The following is a 19,469-nucleotide window of genomic DNA, read 5'->3' on the forward strand; positions in this document are numbered from 1 at the left end:
TAATCATCCATCCCAGCAAATACTCGTCTTTCAAAAGCTGGGGCTTGGAAGTCATCATCTCTGCCCTCTACAATAGGACCAGGAGGCAAGCTTGCCCTCCAGTGCGCTGTGTCCAAAGCTGTCCTCTCCTCCTGCTCTTGCTCCTGCACACGTGTGATCGGTGCATCAGCCAGTGCTGAGCCCTCTAAGTCACTATCTTAAGGTCATAAAGTGCTGAAATTTGAACTGGTGCTTGCAAACATAAGAGTGAGTGATGGTACATCTTCATTTGCAGATTCCTTCTTTTTCTTTGCTGCCAATGAACCTGTGACTTCATCAGGACCTGAAAAGAGGGAATAGAGAAATTATTAGCAGACAGAGGCAATGATCTATTGTTGTAAAATTAGGAGAGAACTATTGGTAGTCCCTGGGGTAGAGCTAGAAGGCCCACTGGACATTTTTAAGGGAAAGGGCCAATAGTGAGTCCCTCTCCCTGTCATCAGGCCCCAGCCATCCACTGGATAAACGCCTTGGCCCAGTCTGAGGCATAAACAAAAATTGAATGCTGATCTTTAGAGCTTTTCAGACCCCTTTAAATGATCCCCTCCTCTTTGGGTGCTGCAGCAGCACTTTCCTCCCCCATCAGAAGCAGGTTTCCTCTTGCATAATTAATGACCCCGATCCAGGAAAATGGGTCAGAGTGACGGCAGGATAAGGTGTTGATCTGAAGTCCAGGATTGAGGAGTGTTGAAAGACTATTCCATCATGGAGGACATCACAGCAAGCCTGACACTGTCCCTAATTTGTGGGATCAGGGTGGAAGGCATGGAAATTAACTCGGTTGCCAGACAGATTTATAAAGGGTAGGTCATGTCTAACGAATCTAACTGAATTTTTTGAGGAAGTTACTAAAGTAGTAGACAGGGGAATGTCTATGGATGTAATTTAAATGGACTTCCAGAAGTCATTTGATAAGGTTCCACATATGAGACTGATAGCTAAAATTAAAGCTCATGGAATTATCGACCTGGTTAGGAGATTGGTTAGGCAGTAGAAGACAGAGAGTTGGGATAATGAGTATATACTTGAATTGGAAGGAAGTGATGATTGGTGACCCACAAGGATCTGTGCTGGGATCTTAACTATTCTCCATATTTATTAATGACAGATAACACAATAGAGAACAATATATACAAGTTTGCCGATGACACAAAGATTAATGGCATAGTAAGTAGTGTAGACAGGAGCATAATATTAGAAAAAGACATTGATAGATTAAGTGAGTGGGCAAAACTGTGTCAGAGGGATGTCAATGCAGGTAAGTGTGAGGTCATCCATTTTGGACCAAAAAAGGATAGATCTGAATATTTTTTAAATGGTGAAAAGCTAGGAACAGCTTTAGGAGTTCATGTACACAGATCATTAAAATGCAGTCGTCAGGTACAAAAAATAATCAGAAAGACGAATGAAATGTTGGCCTTTATAACTAGAGGACTAGACTATAAAGGGGAAGAAGTTTTGCTACAGCTATACAAAGCCCCGGTTAGACCATATCTGGAGCACAGTGTATAGTTCTGGGCACCGCTTCTTAGAGAGGATATATTGGTCTTGGAAGGAGTGCAGCGCAGATTCACCAGAATGTTACCAGGGCTCCAAGGGTTAGATTTTAAGGAGAGATTACATAAACTAGGTTTGCATTGTTGTATCTCTGGGATTGACTGCTTGCACAGCTCTATCCCAGAAATGGAGCAATTTGTCTGCTGTTATGGTAAAGAACTCACCAACCTACTGAAAAATGCAATGGCCATTTTGAAAATAAGGATACCTGCAAAAAAACGACAGGTGATGCCAGTTCACATGGTGTCCGAAATTTACAGGTTTCATTGGACTTCTTCTCATTCTTCCTCTGTTAGCAGGTGGTGTAGGTCTTGGTAACAAGCTTATTTTTAAAAAAGGAAACATTTAGAATTCGTTTGAATACATTTACTTGGGTACATGTAGGTCTTTCTGCTCCATATGATGAACTATCTTATTTGTTTTATAGTGACCTGCAGTCTGAACCAGGTGAATTTGAAGTTAGCAAAGAGAGGATTTGTGAAAATGAAGTGGATGATCAAAATATGAACCTGAAAGACTGTAAGTACTTTGCAGGACTGAAACCATACGTTAAATTATACCGGTTAAAAATAACCTTCCTTACACTTCAAACAATTGAAATGTTGGGTACAATGTAAGAAAGAACTGAGTCTAGTATATTGTTCTGAACAGGTACTACTCAAAGAAAACATTGATTCATTGCACTAAAGCAACTTTATTTTTCAATTATCTTGGTGAGAATGAAGAGCAATAGGTTTGCAATTTTGACTTAATCTTGTGCGTGGTTAACATTTCATTTTCACCAAGAAAAATATTTGTAACAACAGAGGCCTTGAAATTATGCTGAGGGATAATAGATAAAAATGCGTAATATGATCAAATTGAATTCCTCTCTCTGAAATTTTAGTTGAGCCATTTACTCATTCAATTAAAATGGGTTAACACCCCTACTAAAATATCAGAGAGAGAGTAATTTCCGATGGACAATAATGCATTTTTGGCTAAATTCAATTTTGAACTGGTATTATGCATTGTTAAAAACAGCATGTAAGGGCATAAAACCCAAATCATCTTTTCAGGTGAAAGCCATCAGCTCAGAACAGATGAGTTGTCTGGTAAGAACCCCACACAATGGAGTTTTTTATATCCTACACAATGATTCTCTGAAGTGTTGATGGGTTCGTCAACCTGGGCCATCATTTACAATCACAAACATCTTTTGCAATTGTCAACGTTTGCCTTCGTTCAAAATTGATGATTGGCTGTTTTTTCTGAATTATTTATGAGAGGCACAGTCCTCTGCTGCTTTGTTTTCAGGATAGCTACAGGGATGGTGCCAAACTACCTGGACACAGATCAAAGGATAGGCCCCAGCCTGGATAGAGTTTTGATTGACAGCTGGTTCTGAGAACTTTGAGAAATGGATAGGGTGATTAATCGGCTGGAGTCCTGTTGATTGACAGCACAGTGGTCAGCGACCTCCTCTGACAGAATGATAAAGGAAGCCACCCCACAGCCAATGCCAGTCAGTGAGAATAAAATGGTTGGAGCAAAAATATTCAGAAAGCATTTTGAGTAGTTTTTGGAATGGGTGAAGACGATAATATGGCACCACACAGGGACCAGATGACATATGACTTCCACTGTAAATGTGGATAGAGAAATTTTTTATGGAGAAAGTTGACACAAAAGACTGACAACAGATTTTTGAAGACAGGAAATGTGTGGAGATGGAAAACTTTTAATAAGAAACCAGTCAATCTCCCATGTTGTTGACGCAGGGAGTCAAGACCAAATATAGTTTTCAGGTGAAGTGGGATTAGAGCGCAGGGAATAATTGGACCAGGCTGCACAGTTGTTTTTAGTCCCCATTTTGAAGTCAAATAATCTGTACTTATTTTTTATAATACTTCATTTTGATATTATTAATCAAGGGCAATTAGGGATGGGCAATAAATGCTGGCCTCGCCAGCGACGCCCACATCCCATGAACGAATGAAAAAAAATAGTTATATGCATTGCATATATATGCATATTTTATGAGTTTGGTATTAAAGGAGGAGTAGTTGAAACATTATATAATCAAGCAAAAGACAAGAACTAGGAATTAAAATCTTCCTTTCTAAAGATCATTCATCGATAAAGGAAGACAGAGCTGAGAAAAAAAAAGTCTTCTAAAGCATGTTCACAATTGGATGCAATTTACAGATCAGTCTCAAAGAGCTGCTTTCTTTTTTCTATTTTTAATGTGGCATAACTAGGTACACCCCGAAGCAACTGCAATAACAAATCTCTACTGAATTAAATTGGTGGTTCATGAGAGTTAGAGAAATAATCAGCAACAGATTTACACAGGCTGTTACTTCTTTAACTATTGAGCTGGCTCAGCGAGCTCAGCAAGTATTAAATAGCTTTATATTTAAACTTCTGCATGCGATGGCATAAGTTCCAATTAATACCACTGTCTGGTTGAGTGTTGCAAAGTAGAAGAAACATTCTGTGAAGTTGAGCCCATGGTATACTTTGTGGGCATTTTGGATTTATATAAAATACTCCGGTGCTTCTGTCACATCATTTGTACTTCTCTTCGAAATATTGAGATCTGGTTTAAACAAAAGGGGTAGTTTTAACCCCCAAGAACGGGTAGGTTGGGGACGGGTGGGAAGTTAAAATAACAGCTTTTTGGAGCAGGACCACATCCCAGCTCCAACGTGCCCACTTCCGGGTTTGACCCAGGCATGTTTGGTTGCGCGTCGGCAACAGACACCAGGAAGTCCTGCCCCCACTTGAAGCCGGGGGGGCCGATACTTAAAAGGGCAATGTACCGCATTGAAATAGTTGAGGTACTCAATTCTTTGTGTATTGAAAAAAAATGTAACCTTACCTATTTGGGTTTCCCATCGCTTCCGATTCACATCAGGTGAACATAAGAACATAAGATATAGGAGCAGGAGTAGGCCATATGGCCCCTCAAGCCTGCTCTGCCATCAATAAGATCATGGCTGACCTTCGACCTCAACCCCACTGTCCCGCCCGATCCCCATATCCCTTGATTCCCTTAGAGTCTAAAAATCTATCGATCTTAGCCTTGACTAGAGTCAACAACTGAGCATCTACAGCCCTCTGGGGTAGAGAACGCCAAAGATTCACAACCCTCTGAGTGAAGAAATTTTTCCTCACCCAAGTCCTAAATGGCCGACCCCTATTCTGAGACTATGTCCCCGAGTTCTACACGCTCCAGCCAGGGGAAACAGTCTCTCAGCATCGACCTTGTCAATCCCTCTCAGAATCTTATATGTTTCAATGAGATCACCTCTCATTCTTCTAAACTCCAGAGAGTATAGACCTATTCTACTCGATCTCTCCTCATAGGACAACCCTCTCATCCCAGGAATCAATCTAGTGAACCTTTGTTACACCGCCTCTAAGGCAAGTATATTCTTCCTTAGATAAGGAGACCAAAACAGTATACAGTAGTCCAGGTAAGGTCTCATCAAAGCCCAGTACAATTGCAGCAAGACTTCCTTACTCTTGTGATCCAACTCCCTTGCAATAAAAGCCAACATACCATTTGCCTTCCTTATTGCTTGCTGTACCTGCATGTTAACTTTCTGTGTTTCGTGTACAAGGATACCCAAATCCCGCTGCACACCAGCAGAAGACTGAGAGTGGGGAATAAAAGCAGCAGGTGAGGTGAGGCAGCAGAGTCCGAGAGGTGAACACAGTATAAAAGGAGAGACCGAGAGCGGGAGGAGAGTCTGAGAGGTGAACGCAGGGTAAATCTAAGGCAAGTCATGGCAGCACAGCTCACACCCGTGATATGCTACTCCTGCACTATGTGGGAAGTCATGTACACTACCAGTGTCCCTGGCGACCATGTGTGCAGGAAGTGTGTACAGTTGCAGCTACTGGCTAACCGCATTTCGGAGCTGGAGCTGCGGGTGGATTAGCTGTGGAGCATCCGTGATGCTGAGACTATCGTGGATAGCACGTTCAGTGAGGTGGTCACACTGCAGGTAAAGATTACGCAGGCAGAAAGGAAATGGGTGACTGCCAGATAGAGGAAAAGGACTAGGCAGGTAGAGCAGGAGTCCCCTGGGGCCATCTCCCTCTCAAACAGATATACCGCTTTGGATACTGTTGGGGGAGATGGCTTATCAGGGGAAAGCAGCAAGAGCCAAGTTTGTGGTACCATGGGTGGCTCAGCTGCACAGGAGGGGAGGAAGAAGAGTGGCAGGGCTATAATGATAGGGGATTCAATTGTAAGGGAAACAGATAGGCGTTTCTGTGGCCGCAAACATGACTCCAGGATGGTATGTTGCCTCCCTGGTGCCAGGGTCAAGGATGTTGTGGAGTGGCTGCAGGACATTCTGGAGGGGGAGGGTGAACAGCCAGTAGTTGTGGTCCATATCGGTGCCAACGACATAGGTAAAAAAAAGGGATTAGGTCCTGCAAGGTGGGAAAAGCAGACGAGCAACTGTCAGAAAGGTAGCGAATTTCTTGAGTGTGTTCGGGATAGTTTTCTACAGCAGTATGTCCTGGAGGCAACAAGGGGGCAAGCCATACTAGATTTAGTAATGAGTAATGAACCAGATTTAGTTAACGGCTTAACTGTACGCGAACATCTATCCAATAGCGATCATAACATGATTGAGTTCAATATAGTGTTTGAAAGGGAATAAAGTGAGTCAGCTGCTAAGATTCTAGACTTGGGTAAGGCCGACTTCAAAGGCATGAGACAGAGACTGTTCACAGTAAACTGGGCAAATCTGTTAATGGGTAAAACGACTGATGATCAGTGGGAAATGTTTAAGAAACATTTAACGTAATACAGAATCGGTTTATACCCCTGAGGGGCAAGAACTCTACTTGCCAAAAAAAACAGCCACGGACAACTAAAGAGATAAGGGACAGTATAAGACATAAGGAAAGGCATACAAAAAGGCAAAAAATGGCACCGATCCTGGCGAATGGGAAAGATACAAAGATCAACAAAGGGTCACAAAACAGATAGTAACAGCTACAAAAAGAGAATATAAAAAGAAACTTGCAAGGGATATCAAAACCAATACAAAGAACTTTTATAGTTATATGAGGAAAAAGAGCAGTGTTGGCCCCTTAAAAACTGAAAGTGGGGATATTGTCATTGATAATGGGAAAATGGCGGACATGTTGATCAATTACTTTGCGTCAGTATTTACAGTAGAAAAAGCGGATAGCATGCCGGAAATCCCAAGAAAACTAATATTGAATCGGGGACAGGGACTTGATAAAATTAACATAAGTAAAGCAACAGTAATGAAGAAAATAATAGCACTAAAGTGTGACAAATCCCCAGGACCAGATGGTTTCCATCCCAGGATTTTAAAGGAAGTAGGTGAGCACATTGCAGATGCCCTAACTATAATCTTTCAAAGTTCTCTAGATTCAGGAACTGTCCCTCTGGATTGGAAAATTGCACATGGCTCTCCGCTTTTTAAGAAAGGAGAGAGAGGGAAACCGGGGAATTATGGACCAGTTAGCCTAACATCTGTTGTGGGGAAATTGCTGGAGTCTATAATTAAGGATAGGGTGACTGAACACCTCGAGAATTTTCAGTTAATTAGAGAGAGCCAGCATGGATTTGTGAAAGGTAGGTCATGCCTGACAAACCTGATTGAATTTTTTGTAGAGGTGACTAAAGTAGTGGACAGGGGAATGTCAATGGATGTTATTTATATGGACTTCCAGAAGGCATTTGATAAGGTCCCACATAAGAGACTGTTAGCTCAGATAGAAGCCCATGGAATCGAGGGAAAAGTACGGACTTGGTGAGGAAGTTGGCTGAGCGAAAGGCGACTGAGAGTAGGGATAATGGGTAGGTACATTGGCAGGATGTGACTAGTGGAGTCCCGCATGGATCTGACTTGGGACCTCAATTATTCACAATATTTATTAACGACTTAGATGAAGGCATAGAAAGTCTCATATCTAAGTTTGCCGATGACACAAAGATTGGTGGCATTGTAAGCAGTGTAGATGAAAACATAAAATTACAAAGGGATATTGATAGATTAGGTGAATGGGCAAAACTGTGGCAAATGGAATTCAATGTAGACAAATGTGAGGTCATCCACTTTGGATCAAAAAAGGATAGAACAGGGTACTTTCTAAATGGTAAAAAGTTAAAAATAGTGGATGTCCAAAGGGACCTAGGGGTTCAGGTACATAGATCATTGAAGTGTCATGAACAGGTGCAGAAAATAATCAAAAAGACTAATGGAATGCTGGCCTTTATATCTAGAGGACTGGAGTACAAGGGGGCAGAAGTTATGCTGCAGCTATACAAAACCCTGGTTAGACCACACCTGGAGTACTGTGAGCAGTTCTGGGCACCGCACCCTCGGAAGGACACATTGGCCTTGGAGGGAGTGCAGCGTAGGTTTACTAGAATGATACCCGGACTTCAAGGGTTAAGTTACGAGGAGAGATTACACAAATTGGGGTTGTATTCTCTGGAGTTTCGAAGGTTAAGGGGTGATCTGATTGAAGTTTATAAGATATTAAGGGGAACGGATAGGGTGGATAGAGAGAAACTATTTCCTCTGGTTGGGGATTCTAGGAGTAGGGGGCACAGTCTAAAAATTAGAGCCAGACGTTTCAGGAGCGAGATTAGAAAACATTTCTGCACACAAAGGGTGGTAGAAGTTTGGAACTCTCTTCCGCAAACGGCAATTCATACCAGCTCAATTGCTAAATTTAAATCTGAGATAGATAGCTTTTTGGCAATCAAAGGTATTAAGGGATATGGGCCAAAGGCAGGTGTATAGAGTTAGATCACAGATCAGCCATGATCTTATCAAATGGCAGAGCAGGCACGAGGGGCTGAATGGCCTACTCCTGTTCCTATGTTCCTATGTTAATAGTTTCTCACCATTTAAAAAATATTCTCTTTTTCTATTCTTCCTACCAAAGTGAATAACCTCACATTTCCCCATGTTATACTCCATCTGCCACCTTTTTCACAACTCACTTAACCTGTCCATATCCTTTTGTAGACTTTTTGGGCATGATTTTGACTCCGAGCCGGGAAGGGGGCAGGGGGGTCAAATTGTGGACGGGAAAACCAGAAGTACGGGTTTCCCAGACATCCTTACGATTTTGACGTAAGGATGTCTTTTATTTTTTTCTGTCGGTTTGCCACTCGACGGATCGGCCTGATTGCCAGGCTGGTCTTCGTCAGACGGGAGACCAGCCAGGGAGAGCACGTGTTCAGGTAAGTCTTCAGGTAAGTCTTTGTTTGTATGGATGGAGGGGGGCACGGAGGGAGGGAGGGAATTAGTGGGCACAGGGGCATGGATGGCCATGGGTTGTACGGGGCTTGGGTTGGCACGGGGCCTCCGAGGGAATCAGTCATGCGGGGAGGGATCTGGGTCTGTCATGGGGAGGTGTCGGGATCAGGGGTCATCGCGGGGGTCCGCGATCATTGCGGGGGGATTGGGGTCAGGGGTCTATGATCATTGGGGGGTGATTGGGGTCAGGGGTCCGCAACCATTGGGGGGGTATTGGGGATAGAGGTCGGTGGTCCATGATCATTGTTGGGGGGGGACTGGGGATCAGGGATCGGGAGTTCCTGATCGTTGGGCGGGGGATCAGGGTCGTGGGTCGGCGATTGTCGTTGGAGGTGGAGATCAGGGGCGGGGGTCCGCGATCATTGGGGGTCGCTGCAGGTAGGCTTGTTGGGCCTGGGGGAAGCACTCCTGCTCCTCTCGGCCCACAAGCTGTGCCAGAAAGGCACCTACCTGTTAGTCTCGGGCCTTCTTGCCTCCTTTCACGTGGCGTGAAAGAGAAGGCCCGGGAATCCCGGCCCTCCGGAATTGAAATCGGAAACTGTGGGAAAATGGAGGCCCGAAGCCTCTGGGAGTTCCCTGTTTTCTCTCTCCCTCCTTTCTTGACCCGCCCCTTGGAAGCGGGTTGGTTGCCCGTCCCTCGTCCCGTCCAGGTGAAAACGGAAATGGGCGGATTGGGGGCGAGTCTGAAATGGTTGCAATTTTGAATGCCCCCATGCCCCCAACCCACCTGTTTTTCACTTTTACAATTGTGCCCTTTGTATCCTCCTCACAGCTTAGTTTCCCACCTCGCTTTGTATCGTTAGCAAACTTGGATACATTGCACTCGGTCCTTTCATCTAAGTCATTAATATAGATTGTAAACAGCTGAGGCCCCAGCACAGATCCTTGCGGCACCCCCCCAGTAACAGCCTGCCAACCTGGAAATGACACGTTTATTCCTACTCTTTTTTTTCTGTCCGATAACCAATCCTGTATCTATGCTAATATATTATCATGATGTGGAGATGCCGGTGATGGACTGGGGTTGACAATTGTAAACAATTTTACAACACCAAGTTATAATAAATAAAATTGCTGGACTATAACTTGGTGTTGTAAAATTGTTTACAATATATTATCCCCAATCCCATGAGCCCTTATCTTGTGTAACAACTTTTCATGTGGCACCTTATCGAATGCCTTTTGAAAATCCAAATATACTACATCCACTGGTTCCCCTTTATCTACCCTGCTAGTTACATCCTCAAAAAACTCTAATAGATTTGTCAAACACGATTTCCCTTTCATCAAACCATCTTGAATCTGCCTAATCATATTATGATTTTCTAAGTGCCCCATTACTACGTCCTTAATAATGCATTCCAGCATTGACTCTGGACCCCATGAAATCTCATGGCATCAGGTCAAACATGGGCAAGGAAAGCTCCTGCTGATTACCACCTACCGCCCTCCCTCAGCTGATGAATCAGTCCTCCTCCATGTTGAACACCACTTGGAGGAAGCACTGAAGGTAGCAAGGGCACAGAATGTACTCTGGGTGGGGGAGTAGTGGTGCTACCAAGAGTGGCTCGGTAGCACCACTACTGACCGAGCTGGCCAAGTCCTGAAGGACATAGCTGCTAGACTGGGCCTGCAGCAGGTGGTGAGCGAACCAACACGAAGGAAAAACTTACTTGACCTTGTCCTCACCAATCTACCTGTTGCAAATGCATCTGTCCATGACAGCATTGGTAGGAGTGACCACCGCACAGTCCTCGTGGAGACGAAGTCTTGTCTTCGCACTGAGGACACCATCCAACGTGTTGTGTGGCACTACCACCGTGCTAAATGGGATAGATTCAGAACAGACCTGGCAGCTCAAAATTGGGCATCCATGAGGTGCTGTGGGCCATCAGCAGCAGCAGAATTGTATTCCAGAACAATCTGTAACCTCGTGGCCTGGCATATTCCTCACTCTACCATTACCAACAAGCCAAAGGATCAACCCTGGTTCAATGAGGAGTGTAGAAGAGCATGCCAGGAACAGCACCAGGTATACCTAAAAATGAGGTGCCAACCTGGTGAAGCTGCAACTCAGGACTACATGCATGCTAAACAGCGGAAGCAACCTGCTATAGACAGAGCTAAGCGATTCCACAACCAACGGATCAGATCAAAGCTCTGCAGTCCTGCCACATCCAGTCGTGAATGGTGGTGGATAATTGAACAATTAACGGGAGGAGGAGGCTCTGTAAACATCCTCATCCTCAATGATGGCGGAGTCCAGCAGGTGAGTGCAAAAGACAAGGCTGAAGCATTTGCAACCATCTTCAGCCAGAAGTGCCGAGTGGATGATCCATCTCAGCCTCCTCCTCCTGGACAACATCCAGGCTTGGGCTGATAAGTGGCAAGCAACATTCGCGCCAGACAAGTGCCAGGCAATCACCATCACAGAAGCCAGTCTTCAGCCCATTCGATTCACTCCACGTGATATCAAGAAACGGCTGAGTGCACAGGATACAACAAAGGCTATGGGCCCCGACAACATCCCGGCTGTAGTGCTGAAGACTTGTGCTCCAGAACTAGCTGCGCCTCTAGCCAAGCTGTTCCAGTACAGTTACAACACTGGCATCTACCCGACAATGTGGAAAATTGCCCAGGTATGTCCTGCCCACAAAAAGCAGGACAGATCCAATCCGGCCAATTACCGCCCCATCAGTCTACTCTCAATCATCAGCAAAGTGATGGAAGGTGTCATCGACAGTGCTATCAAGTGGCACTTACTCACCAATAACCTGCTCACCGATGCTCAGTTTGGGTTCTGCCAGGACCACTTGGCCCCAGACCTCATTACAGCCTTGGCCCAAACATAGACAAAAGAGCTGAATTCCAGAGGTGAGGTGCGAGTGACTGCCCTTGACATCAAGGCAGCATTTGACCGAGTGTGGCACCAAGGAGCCCTTGTAAAATTGAAGTAAATGGGAATCAGGGGGAAAACTCTCCAGTGGCTGGAGTCATACCTAGCACAAAGGAAGATGGTAGTGGTTGTTGGAGGCCAATCATCTCAGCCCCAGGACATTGCTGCAGGAGTTCCTCAGGGCAGTGTCCTAGGCCCAACCATCTTCAGCTGCTTCATCAATGGCCTTCCCTCCATCATAAGGTCGGAAATGGGGATGTTCGCTGATGATTGAACATAAGAACATAAGAAATAGGAGCAGGAGTAGGCCAATCGGCCCCTCAAGCCTGCTCCGCCATTCAATAAGATCATGGCTGATCTGATCTTAACCTCAAATCTAAATTCATGTCCAATTTCCTGCCCGCTCCCCATAACCCCTAATTCCCTTTACTTCTAGGAAACTGTCTATTTCTGTTTTAAATTTATTTAATGATGTAGCTTCCACAGCTTCCTGGGGCAGCAAATTCCACAGACCTACTACCCTCTGAGTGAAGAAGTGAAAATTGCACAGTGTTCAGTTCCATTTGCAACCCCTCAAATAATGAAGCAGTCCGTGCCCGCATGCAGCAAGACCTGGACAACATCCAGGCTTGGGCTTATAAGTGGCAAGTAACAATAGCACCAGACAAGTGCCAGGCAATGACCATCTCCAACAAGAGAGAGTCTAACCACCTCCCATTGACATTGAAAGACATTACCATCGCTGAATCCCCACCATCAACGTCCTGGGGGGTCACCATTGACCAGAAATTTAACTGGACCAGCCATATAAATACTGTGGCTACAAGAGCAGGTCAGAGGCTGGGTATTCTGTGGCGAGTGACTCACCTCCTGACTCCCCAAAGCCTTTCCGCCATCTACAAGGCACAAGTCAGGAGTCTGATGGAATACTCTCCACTTGCCTGGATGAGTGCAGCTCCAACAACACTCAAGAAGCTCGACACCATCCAGGACAAAGCAGCCTGCTTGATTGGCATCCCATCCACCACCCTAAACATTCACTCCCTTCACCACCAGCGCACAGTGGCTGCAGTGTGTACCATCCACAGGATGCACTGCAGCAACTCGCCAAAGCTTCCTTGACAGCACCTCCCAAACCCGCGACCTCTACCACCTAGAAGGACAAGAGCAGCAGGCACATGGGAACAATACCACCTGCACGTTCCCCTCCAAGTCACACACCATCCCGACTTGGAAATATATCGCCGTTCCTTCATCATCGCTGGGTCAAAATCCTGGAACTCCCTTCCTAACAGCACTGTGGGAGAACCTTCACCACACGGACTGCAGCGGTTCATGAAGGCGGCTCACCACCACCTTCTCAAGGGCAATTAGGGATGGGCAATAAATGCTGGCCTCGCCACCGACGGCCACATCCCATGAACGAATTAAAAAAAAAAAAAATTTTCCTGACGACTGGTGTTAGGCTAACTGGCCTATAGTTCCCTCTTTTCTCTCTCCCTCTTCCTTGAATATTGGTGTTATATTTGCTACCTTCCAATCCACTGTGATCCTTCTAGAATCTAAGGAATTTTGGAAGATCATAACCAATGCATCCACTATCTGTGCAGCCACCTCTTTTAAAACCCTAGGATAGGCCATCTGGTCCAGGGAATTTGTTAGCTTTTAGTCCCATTAATTTCTCCAGCACTTTTTCTTTATTAATAATTACTTTAAATTCCTCACTCCCATCGATCCTTGGTTCTCCATTATTTTTGGTATGCTGTTTATGTCTTCTATTGTGAAGACAGATACGAAATATTTGTTTAACGTCTCTGCCATTTCTTTATTCCCCATTATAATTTCTCCTGTCTCAGCCTCTAAGGGACCCACGTTTACTTTTGCTGCTCTCTTCCTTTTTATATACTTGTAGAAGCTCTTACAATCTGTTTTTATATTTCTCTTATTCTATTTTCTCCCTCTTTATCAATTTTTTGGTCATCCTTTGTTGGTTTCTAAAACTCTCCCAATCCTCAGGCTTACTACTCTCTTGGCAATGTAACAAGCCTCTTCTTTTAATCTAATACTATCCTTAACTTCTTTCGTTAGTCATGGATGGATCACTTTTCCCATGGAGTTTTTATTTCTCAATGGATTGTATATTCGTTGAGAATTATGAAACATTTCTTTAAATGTTCGCCATTGCTTATCTACCATCTTATCTTTTAATCTAATTTCCCAATCCACCTTAGCCAACTCGTCCCTCATAGCTATATAAGTTTATGACTCTAGTTTCGGACTTAAGTATGTCACTCTCAAACTCAATATGAAATTCTAACATAGTACGATCATTCTTCCCCAGAGGATCCCTTACTATATGATTACTAATTAACCCTGTCTCATTACACAGACAAGATCTAAAATAGCCTGTTCCCTGGTTGGTTCCATGTATTGTTCTTAGAAACTGTCTCGAATGCATTCCATGAACTCTTGCCAATTTGATTTGCCCAGTCTATATGAAGACTGAAGTGCCTGACAATTATTGCATTACCTTTGTTACAAGCACCTGTTATTTTCTGATTAATACTCTGTCCAATAGTATAGCTACTGTTCGGGGGCCTATAAGCTACTCCCACCAGTGTTTTCTGCCCCTTATTTCTTATCTCTACCTTTACCGATTTTACTTCCTGGTCTTCCGAGCCAAGATCCTTTCTCGCTACTGTCCTTATGTCATCCTTTATTATCAGGGCTACCCCCCCTCCTTTTCCATTTTGTCTGTCTTTTTGTGAAGTCAAGTACCCTGAAATATTTAGTTCCCAACCTTGGGCACCTTGCAACCATGTCTCAGTAATGGCTACTAGATCAAACCCATTTATCTCTATTTGTGCCATTACTTCGTCTATCTTGTTCTGAGTGCTTTGTTCATTTAGATAAAGTGCCTTTAATTTTTACTTTTTACTATTTTTCCCTGATTTGACCTTATTCATTGATACACTATTACCGTTAAACTCTCTGTCCCTTCCTGACACATTCTGCTTATCTTTACCCAAATCAAATCACTACACTGCGCTACGGCCTTGACTTTTCTCTTTAGATTTATAAATTTACCCTTACCTGAACCCTCCACCCCCCTCCCCGCTTTTTAGTTTAAAGCCCTGTATACGCCCTAGTTATTTGATTCACCAGGACACTGGTCCCAACCCGATTTAAGCGGAGCCCATCCCAATGGAACAGCTCCCTCTTTTCCCAGTACTGCTGCCAGTGCCCCATGAATCAAAACCCCTGTCTCCCACACCACTCTTTGAGCCACGCATTTAACTCTCTGATCTGTTTGACCCTATGCCAATTTGCGCGTGGCTCAGGTAGTAATCCAGAGATTATTACCTTTGAGGTTCTGCTTATTAATTTGGACCCGAGCCCCTCAAACTCCCTCAGCAGAACCTCATTCCTAGTTCTACCTATGTCGATGTTGCCTACATGGACCACGACAACTGGATCCTCCCCCTCATTCTCCAAGTTCTTCTCCAGCCACGAGGAGATACCCTGGCACCAGGCAGGCAACAAAGCCATCGGGACTCCCAGTCACGGCTGCAGACAACAGTGTCTATACCCTTGATTATACTATCCGCTACCACTACCACATTCCTTTTTACTCCCCCCACTTGAATAGCCTCCTGTACCTTGGTGCCGTGGTCAAATTGCCCATCCTCCCTGCAGCCTTTCTTCTCATCCATACAGATTGCAAGTATATCGTACCTGTTGGACAAGGTCAAAGGCTGAGGCTCTTCCATCATCCTCCTGCATCCTGGGTCCCCATACCTGCCTGACTCGCAGTCACTTCCTCCTGTCCCTAACACTAACCATCCGTAAACTACTACCTTACCTTAGGGGTGTGACTGCCTCCTGGATCAAAGTGTCCAGAGAACTCTTCCCCCTCCCAAATGCATCGCAACATCTGCAGCTTGGACTCCAGCTCTGAGCCGAATTTCCTTGAGCCGCAGACACTAACCACAGATATGGTTGCTCAGGTTCTCGCTGGTCTCCGCCAACTCCCACATGCTGCAGTTACGACACACCACCTGCCCTGCCATCCCTATCTAACCTTGTTTTATATATTTAATTTATCAAAGTTTTTGTGTAATTAATTGAGCTGTTTTATTTTTAGTTTTTAAAAAAAAACTAATTAATTTATCTACTTTAAACTAGTTTCCGCTCTTTTTAATCTTCTTTAGTTTTTAGGCTTTTTAACTAACACTAACAGACTAACCACTAAAACACTAACCACCACTGAAGACACTAACCACTAAACACCACAACCACTAAAAACACTTACCAATAAACTAAATACTTGCACTGACTCACCGTCGGCGTTCCTCTGTGATGTCACTTTTTGTCTTTTTCTTGATTTTTTTTTGCTTTCACCACTCGGGTCCGCTCTCGCTGCACCTTTTATTGATCCTACAGGTCCGCTCTCGCTGCACCTTTTATTGATCCTACAGGTCCGCTCTCGCTGCACCTTTTATTGATCCTACAGGTCCGCTCTCGCTGCACCTTTTATTGATCCTACAGGTCCGCTCTCGCTGCACCTTTTATTGATCCTACAGGTCCGCTCTCTCTGCACCTTTTATTGATCCTTCAGGTCCGCTCTCGCTGCACCTTTTATTGATCCTACAGGTCCGCTCTCGCTGCACCTTTTATTGATCCTACAGGTCCGCTCTCTCTGCACCTTTTATTGATCCTTCAGGTCCGCTCTCGCTGCACCTTTTATTGATCCTTCAGGTCCGCTCTCGCTGCACCTTTTATTGATCCTTCAGGTCCGCTCTCGCTGCACCTTTTATTGATCCTACAGGTCCGCTCTCGCTGCACCTTTTATTGATCCTACAGGTCCGCTCTCTGCACCTTTTATTGATCCTTCAGGTCCGCTCTCGCTGCACCTTTTATTGATCCTTCAGGTCCGCTCTCGCTGCACCTTTTATTGATCCTACAGGTCTGCTCTCGCTGCACCTTTTATTGATCCTTCAGGTCCGCTCTCGCTGCACCTTTTATTGATCCTACAGGTCCGCTCTCGCTGCACCTTTTATTGATCCTACAGGTCCGCTCTCGCTGCACCTTTTATTGATCCTTCAGATCCGCTCTCGCTGCACCTTTTATTGATCCTACAGGTCCGCTCTCGCTGCACCTTTTATTGATCCTTCAGGTCCGCTCTCGCTGCACCTTTTATTGATCCTTCAGGTCCGCTCTCTCTCCGCGCCTTTTATTGATCCTTCAGGTCCGCTCTCTCTGCGCCTTTTATTGATCCTTCAGGTCCGCTCTCTCTGCGCCTTTTATTGATCTTTCAGGTCCGCTCTCGCTGCACCTTTTATTGATCCTTCAGGTCCGCTCTCGCTGCACCTTATATTGATCCTTCAAGCCCGCTCTCGCTGCACCTTTTATTGATCCTTCAGGCCTGCTCTCTCTCCATGCCTTTTATTGATCCTTCAGATCCGCTCTCGCTGCACCTTTTATTGATCCTTCAGGCCTGCTCTCTCTCCATGCCTTTTATTGATCCTTCAGGTCCGCTCTCGCTGCACCTTTTATTGATCTTTCAGGTCCGCTCTCGCTGCACCTTTTATTGATCCTACTGGTCCGCTCTCGCTGCACCTTTTATTGATCCTTCAGATCCGCTCTCGCTGCACCTTTTATTGATCCTACAGGTCCGCTCTCGCTGCACCTTTTATTGATCCTACAGGTCCGCTCTCGCTGCACCTTTTATTGATCCTACTGGTCCGCTCTCGCTGCACCTTTTATTGATCCTTCAGATCCGCTCTCACTGCACCTTTTATTGATCCTACAGGTCCGCTCTCGCTGCACCTTTTATTGATCCTACAGGTCCGCTCTCTCTGCATCTTTTATTGATCCTACAGGTCCGCTCTCGCTGCACCTTTTATTGATCCTACAGGTCCGCTCTCGCTGCACCTTTTATTGATCCTACAGGTCCGCTCTCGCTGCACCTTTTATTGATCCTACAGGTCCGCTCTCGCTGCACCTTTTATTGATCCTTCAGATCCGCTTCGCTGCACCTTTTATTGATCCTTCAGGTCCGCTCTCGCTGCACCTTTTATTGATCCTTCAGATCCGCTCTCGCTGCACCTTTTATTGATCCTACAGGTCCGCTCTCGCTGCACCTTTTATTGATCCTACAGGTCCGCTCTCGCTGCACCTTTTATTGATCCTACAGGTCCGCTCTCGCTGCACCTTTTATTGATCCTTCAGATCCGCTTCGCTGCACCTTTTATTGATCCTTCAGGTCCGCTCTCGCTGCACCTTTTATTGATCCTACAGGTCCGCTCTCGCTGCACCTTTTATTGATCCTTCAGGTCCGCTCTCGCTGCACCTTTTATTGATCCTTCAGATCCGCTCTCGCTGCACCTTTTATTGATCTTTCAGGTCCGCTCTCGCTGCACCTTTTATTGATCCTTCAGATCCGCTCTCGCTGCACCTTTTATTGATCCTACAGGTCCGCTCTCGCTGCACCTTTTATTGATCCTACAGGTCCGCTCTCGCTGCACCTTTTATTGATCCTACAGGTCCGCTCTCGCTGCACCTTTTATTGATCCTACAGGTCCGCTCTCGCTGCACCTTTTATTGATCCTTCAGATCCGCTCTCACTGCACCTTTTATTGATCCTACAGGTCCGCTCTCGCTGCACCTTTTATTGATCCTACAGGTCCGCTCTCTCTGCATCTTTTATTGATCCTACAGGTCCGCTCTCGCTGCACCTTTTATTGATCCTACAGGTCCGCTCTCGCTGCACCTTTTATTGATCCTACAGGTCCGCTCTCGCTGCACCTTTTATTGATCCTACAGGTCCGCTCTCGCTGCACCTTTTATTGATCCTACAGGTCCGCTCTCGCTGCACCTTTTATTGATCCTTCAGATCCGCTTCGCTGCACCTTTTATTGATCCTTCAGGTCCGCTCTCGCTGCACCTTTTATTGATCCTTCAGGTCCGCTCTCGCTGCACCTTTTATTGATCCTTCAGGTCCGCTCTCTCGCCGCGCCTTTTATTGATCCTTCAGGTCCGCTCTCTCTGCGCCTTTTATTGATCTTTCAGGTCCGCTCTCGCTGCACCTTTTATTGATCCTTCAGGTCCGCTCTCTCTCCGCGCCTTTTATTGATCCTTCAGGTCCGCTCTCTCTGCACCTTTTATTGATCCTTCAGGTCCGCTCTCTCTCCGCGCCTTTTATTGATCCTTCAGGTCCGCTCTCTCTGCGCCTTTTATTGATCCTTCAGGTCCGCTCTCTCTCCGCGCCTTTTATTGATCCTTCAGGTCCGCTCTCTCTGCACCTTTTATTGATCCTTCAGGTCCGCTCTCTCTGCGCCTTTTATTGATCCTTCAGGCCCGCTCTCTCTCCGCGCCTTTTATTGATCCTTCAGGTCCGCTCTCTCTGCGCCTTTTATTGATCCTTCAGGTCCGCTCTCTCTGCGCCTTTTATTGATCTTTCAAGCCCGCTCTCGCTGCACCTTTTATTGATCCTTCAGGCCTGCTCTCTCTCCATGCCTTTTATTGATCCATCAGGTCCGCTCTCTCTGCGCCTTTTATTGATCCTTCAGGTCCGCTCTCTCTGCGCCTTTTATTGATCCTTCAGATCCGCTCTCGCTGCACCTTTTATTGATCCTTCAGGTACGCTCTCGCTGCACCTTTTATTG

General features: G+C 45.4%; 1 protein-coding gene across 1 annotated transcript in view; it reads left to right on the forward strand.

Annotated features, from left to right (window-relative positions):
• Window positions 1-19,469, forward strand: part of LOC137327209 (cilia- and flagella-associated protein 47-like) — a 602,936-nt gene that overhangs the window by 289,751 nt on the left and 293,716 nt on the right. The window contains exon 42 of the mRNA XM_067992778.1: window positions 2,024-2,115. Coding sequence (XP_067848879.1) covers window positions 2,024-2,115 — 92 coding nt within the window. The remainder of the gene's footprint in view (window positions 1-2,023; window positions 2,116-19,469) is intronic.

This window comes from Heptranchias perlo, chromosome 11, assembly GCF_035084215.1.
Source record: "Heptranchias perlo isolate sHepPer1 chromosome 11, sHepPer1.hap1, whole genome shotgun sequence".
NCBI classification, from domain to species: Eukaryota; Metazoa; Chordata; class Chondrichthyes; order Hexanchiformes; family Hexanchidae; genus Heptranchias; species Heptranchias perlo.